This window comes from Rhincodon typus, chromosome 4 (assembly GCF_021869965.1).
Source record: "Rhincodon typus isolate 14 chromosome 4, sRhiTyp1.1, whole genome shotgun sequence".
Lineage (NCBI taxonomy): Eukaryota > Metazoa > Chordata > Chondrichthyes > Orectolobiformes > Rhincodontidae > Rhincodon > Rhincodon typus.
Genome location: NC_063335.1, coordinates 26,650,394 through 26,654,981, shown reverse-complemented (window position 1 = coordinate 26,654,981; position 4,588 = coordinate 26,650,394). Strand labels below are relative to the sequence as shown.

General features: G+C 45.1%; 1 protein-coding gene across 1 annotated transcript in view; it reads right to left on the bottom strand.

Moving 5' to 3' along the window:
• lactb2 (lactamase, beta 2) overlaps positions 1–4,364 on the bottom strand; it is a 32,541-nt gene extending 28,177 nt beyond the window's left edge. Inside the window, exon 1 of the mRNA XM_048595677.1 lies at positions 4,182–4,364. Within this exon, the coding sequence (XP_048451634.1) occupies positions 4,182–4,303 (122 nt within the window). The 5' untranslated portion in view covers positions 4,304–4,364. The remainder of the gene's footprint in view (positions 1–4,181) is intronic.
• Between the last annotated feature and the right edge of the window lie 224 nt (positions 4,365–4,588).

Genomic DNA, 4,588 nt, shown 5'->3' with positions numbered 1-4,588 from the left:
TGGGCCACCGTGACCTGCAAATTTCCCTCTGAGCCACTCACTATCTTTACTTGAAATATATCACTGCTCCATCAGTTTCATTGGGTCAAAATCGTGAAAGTGTGTTGTGGGTCAACCTAACACCAAAGACTACAGTGGTTCCAGAAGGTAATCACCACCTTCTCATAGGCAATTGGAGAATAAATGCTGGCCCTGCCACGGACAACCACATCTCATGAGTACAGGTGTTAATTGAATACTGTGCAATGTGGGTAACTCTGTCGATATGATGTACACTGGCTTTTGATACAATGTCACACAAAGGTGTCGGGCAAAGTTATGGGTGATGGAATAAAAGGGTTAGTGCCAACATGATACACAATTGACTGATTGACAGAAAACACAGAGTAATGGTCAATGGGTTTTTTTCAGGGTGGGGATGGTGAGGGACTCTTGCTTTTCCTGATAACACATTAATGATCTAAATCTTGGTGTGCAGGGGACATTGTAAAAGTTTGTTGATGACACAAAACTTGAAAGGACTGTAAACTGTGAGGAGGTTAGTGTAGAGCTCCAGAAGAGAATCAACAAGATGGAGTGGGCAGGTAGGTGGCAGAAGATTTACAATGCAGATAAGTGTGAGGTGAAGTACTTTGGTAGGAAGAACACTGAAAGACAGTGTAAAATAGGGGATGCAATTCTATGGCAGGTGCAGCAGCAAAGGGACCTGGTACATAATGTGCACAGATCATTAAAAACAGCATACGAATGTTCGAACAAGAGTAGGCCACTTGGCTCTTCGAGCTTGCTCTGCCACTCAATAAGGGCATGGCTGATCTGATTTTAAACTCATTGGTGCATTCCTAGATCATCTTTCATTCCCTTAGTAATCAAGAATCGATCTACCTCTGCCTTCAAACTATATAAAGATTCTGCATCCACTGGCTCTTGAAGAAGGGGATTCCAAAGACTCTCAACCCTTGGAGAGAAAGAAGTATTTCCTCATCTCTGTTTTAAATGGATGACCTATAAGTTAACTATGATTCTGATTTCAGTTCTACACACCAGGACAGGTAAACGGAGCAGTAAGTAAAGCACACAGTATCCATGACTTTATTAACTGGGATATAAAATACAAGTGCAAGGAGGTGATGTTGACCCTATTTAAGAAACTTGTTAGATTTCAGCTGGAAGACTGTGTAGTGTTCTGAGCGCCACATTATAGAAAGGATGTTGAACACTCGGGGAGAACGTGAAAGTAGTTTATAAGAATGGTTCCAGGGATGTGCTGTGTACAGGTGGAATAGAGTTTTCAATTGCGTTAAAGTGTTACAGGGCAATACTAAGTAGTGTTTTGTTGATGGAGAATTTTACTTGTTAAAGTAAAATCTTGTATGATTCTTTGCATAGGTCTCTGGGAAATTCATTTCTTTTTAGGAATGATCAGACTCTACAAGGATCGAAACAATATCAAAAAACAAATTACAAAACATTTGTGACTACTTGATTTTGTAAGCCAGGGAGTAGTCAGATTTTTGAAAACTTGATCAATTTTTATTAATTTTCTAAACTGACTTCAGTAGTCATCTTCACTCCCAACTCCTCTGGGATTTGAGCATATAATCCTGATACTTTAGTGCAGTACTTGAGTATGCTCATTGTCATGTGTTGTTTTTCAGCTGAGATATTGAACCAAGGTCCCACTTCACTCCGTAGTAAAAGATCCTATGGAGACTTTCAAAGAAGAGTTTTTTTCTGGCATTCAATTCCAAGATACGTGAGATGTTTCTATGTGGATATTGGATACTGTGCTACCTACGTAACAGTAGTGAGTACATGAATAGTAATTTGTTGGCTGTGGAGTGCTATGGCATGAATTATGAGAATAAAAAGCACTATGTAAATGCAAATGCACTTTCCAGTGCCCTATACAAAGAATCGCACAAGGTTTTACTGCGTCAAATGAAAATCTACATCAACAAGACACTTGTTCTAAGGAAGAGTCACTGGGCCCCAAACATTAAATCTGTTTTTTCCTTCACGGATGCTGAGCTTTTCCAGCAACTTTGTTTTTGTTCAACGAGACACTACTTAGTAGGCAATTAATGCATTAAAGTGCAGACAAGGTATTCCCCAGTGACATCTAACACAATTGAAAACTTCATTCCACATTTATACACCACATTCTCATCTGATAAACAACCCAAAAAATGCCAGAAGTCCAAAAATGCCTTCCAGTGGTTCAGTAAGGGAAAGTACAAACAAGATGGTTTGGCTGGGGGGGCGGTGGGGTGGAGGTGCACATGGTCAAGAGAGGCTGGGTGGTGACCCACAGCCAAGATGATCAGAGTTAGCCATTCCCTGAGGAGGGTGTCAAACCAATTAGGAGAACAAGATTAAGGTCAAATGAACAGAATTCAGTTCTACGAAACTGCAACATTTTTAAATATATATATCACAAACAACTGTACTGTATAAACTACTAACCACCAACAGTAATTACCTGTGTGGCCACTTAAATATTCACAAGCAAAGCCCATTATGGGCAATGCAAACCATCAAAAGGGGAGAAGCGTAGAGAGAGAGCAGGATGGGGGCTAAATTAAAATGGAGTTGGCAGGGAAATAAAGCACTGTATCCACCTCTCTTTAAAGGATTCAGCAAGCACTAGATTTGCAATGTACAGCATGTGATGATGGAATGCAAATAAGAGATCAGCTTTCAAAGAGGTGTAGGACAGGTAAGCAGGTAGTGACAAATGACATTCAGTAAGATTCAGCAGAGATGGTTGAGGGGAGATCTAATTGAAGTGCAAAAAATTATGGGGGGGTTGAAATAGACTAAATAGCAATGGCATCACTCTTTTAAAAAAAAGATATGAATGCACTTGGGGAGGGAGGGTGCAAAGAATATTCACCAGGACGCTGCCCAGGATGGAATATTTTAGCTCTGAAAAGAGGGTGGAAGGGCTGTGGCTATTTTCTTTAGAGCAGAGAAAGCTGGGGTTGGTGGGGGAGCCTGATTGACATCTATAAGATTGAGAGGTATGAATAGGGTGGATAGAAAGTAGTTGAAGGATCAATAATGAGAGGGCATAATTTTAAGGTGAAAAGCAGGAGCCTTAGAAGGGATTTGAGGAGAACATTTTTTCACCCAGCAAGTGGTGGGAATCTGGAATGCACTGCCTGCCAAGGCAGTTTAGGTAGGAAACCTCCTCAACCTTTAAAAACGTTCTTGGATGAGCTTTTGAAATGTCACAACAGGCTAAGTGCTGGAAAGTGGGTTTAGTGTAGATAGGTAGGACTTTGGGCCAAAGACCCTCTTCTGTGGAGTATGATCCTATGATGTTTTTTCCTTAGCAACAGTAGGGCAGAACAGCACGGTGACTCAGTGGTTAACACTACTGCCTCACAGTGCCCTACCGATCTACGTTTGATTCCAGCCTCGGGTGACTGTGTGAAGTTTGTACATTCTCCGTGTTCATGTGGGTCCCCTCCGAGTGCTCCAGTTTCCTCCCATAGTCCAAATACGTGCAGGCCAAGTGGATTAGCCGTGGGAACTGCAGGGTTACAGGGATAGCGGGGAGGGGTCTGGGAGGGTTGGTGTGAACAAGGTCGGCCAGATGGCCTGCCTGTCAATAACCAAAAGCCACAGATTTAAAGGAAATGGGGGGGTTATGAAAAGTTAACTGTTTTCTCCCCACAGATACTGCGAGACCTAGTAGGAAGTGCAGATGCTGGAAAATCTGAGATAACAAGGTGTGAAGCTGGACGAACACAGCAGGCCAAGCAGCATCAGAGGAGCAGGAGTTTCTGCAGCGCTTTCTGTATTTGTTTCAGACCGCCAACGGCCGCAGTTCCTTGTTATGTTTTGTTTTGAGTTGAGGAGCATGTTTGTTCATCTCGAAAGAGTGGTGGGGAGTCTGGAGCCCACCGCCTGAAGGGGTGATAGGGACAGAAACAGTCCCTTGGCTGTGGAGCTGAAGTGTGACCCACATGAACCCATGTGATCGGATTGTGGTGATCACGTCCGGATGGGCTGAATGGTCTCCTGTACCTGTTGAGTGTGGCTGGGTTTCAATGAAGGGGCTGTTTTGGATCAATCCTCCCTCCTCAGTGACAATTCCAGGGGGACAGGGAGAGGCCCCGGTTCCCAGCTCTGATTCCCACCCCCACATTCTACTTCTTCTCCTCCTCACTCACCGGGACCCGGTGCCCACCAAGTAGGTGTTGGTTCCCTGAAGAGTCATCGGGCCCGGGTTACAGCCCAACACCCGCACCACCCGGGCCGACAGGTGCTGCACCTTCGGCAGCGACACCGCCATCCTGCCGCCTACCCGCCGCACCGACCACAGTGCGCACGCGCGCCCCCGGCTCGCGCTCAACTCCGCCCCCGCCGGCCACAGTGCGCACGCGCTGCCGCAGGGCTCCACTCCGCGGATAGGCCGGGGTTATGACAAGAAGGAGCAGAAACGTCACGTCACGTCACGCAGCAGGCCATGTCACAAGGTGATCACAACAACCGGACTCCAGCAGAGACCCTGAGCCCGACTGTGGTCGGTGACGGAGGGCAACGGTGTTTCTGTGTCTTAAGAATGGTCAGGGGATTT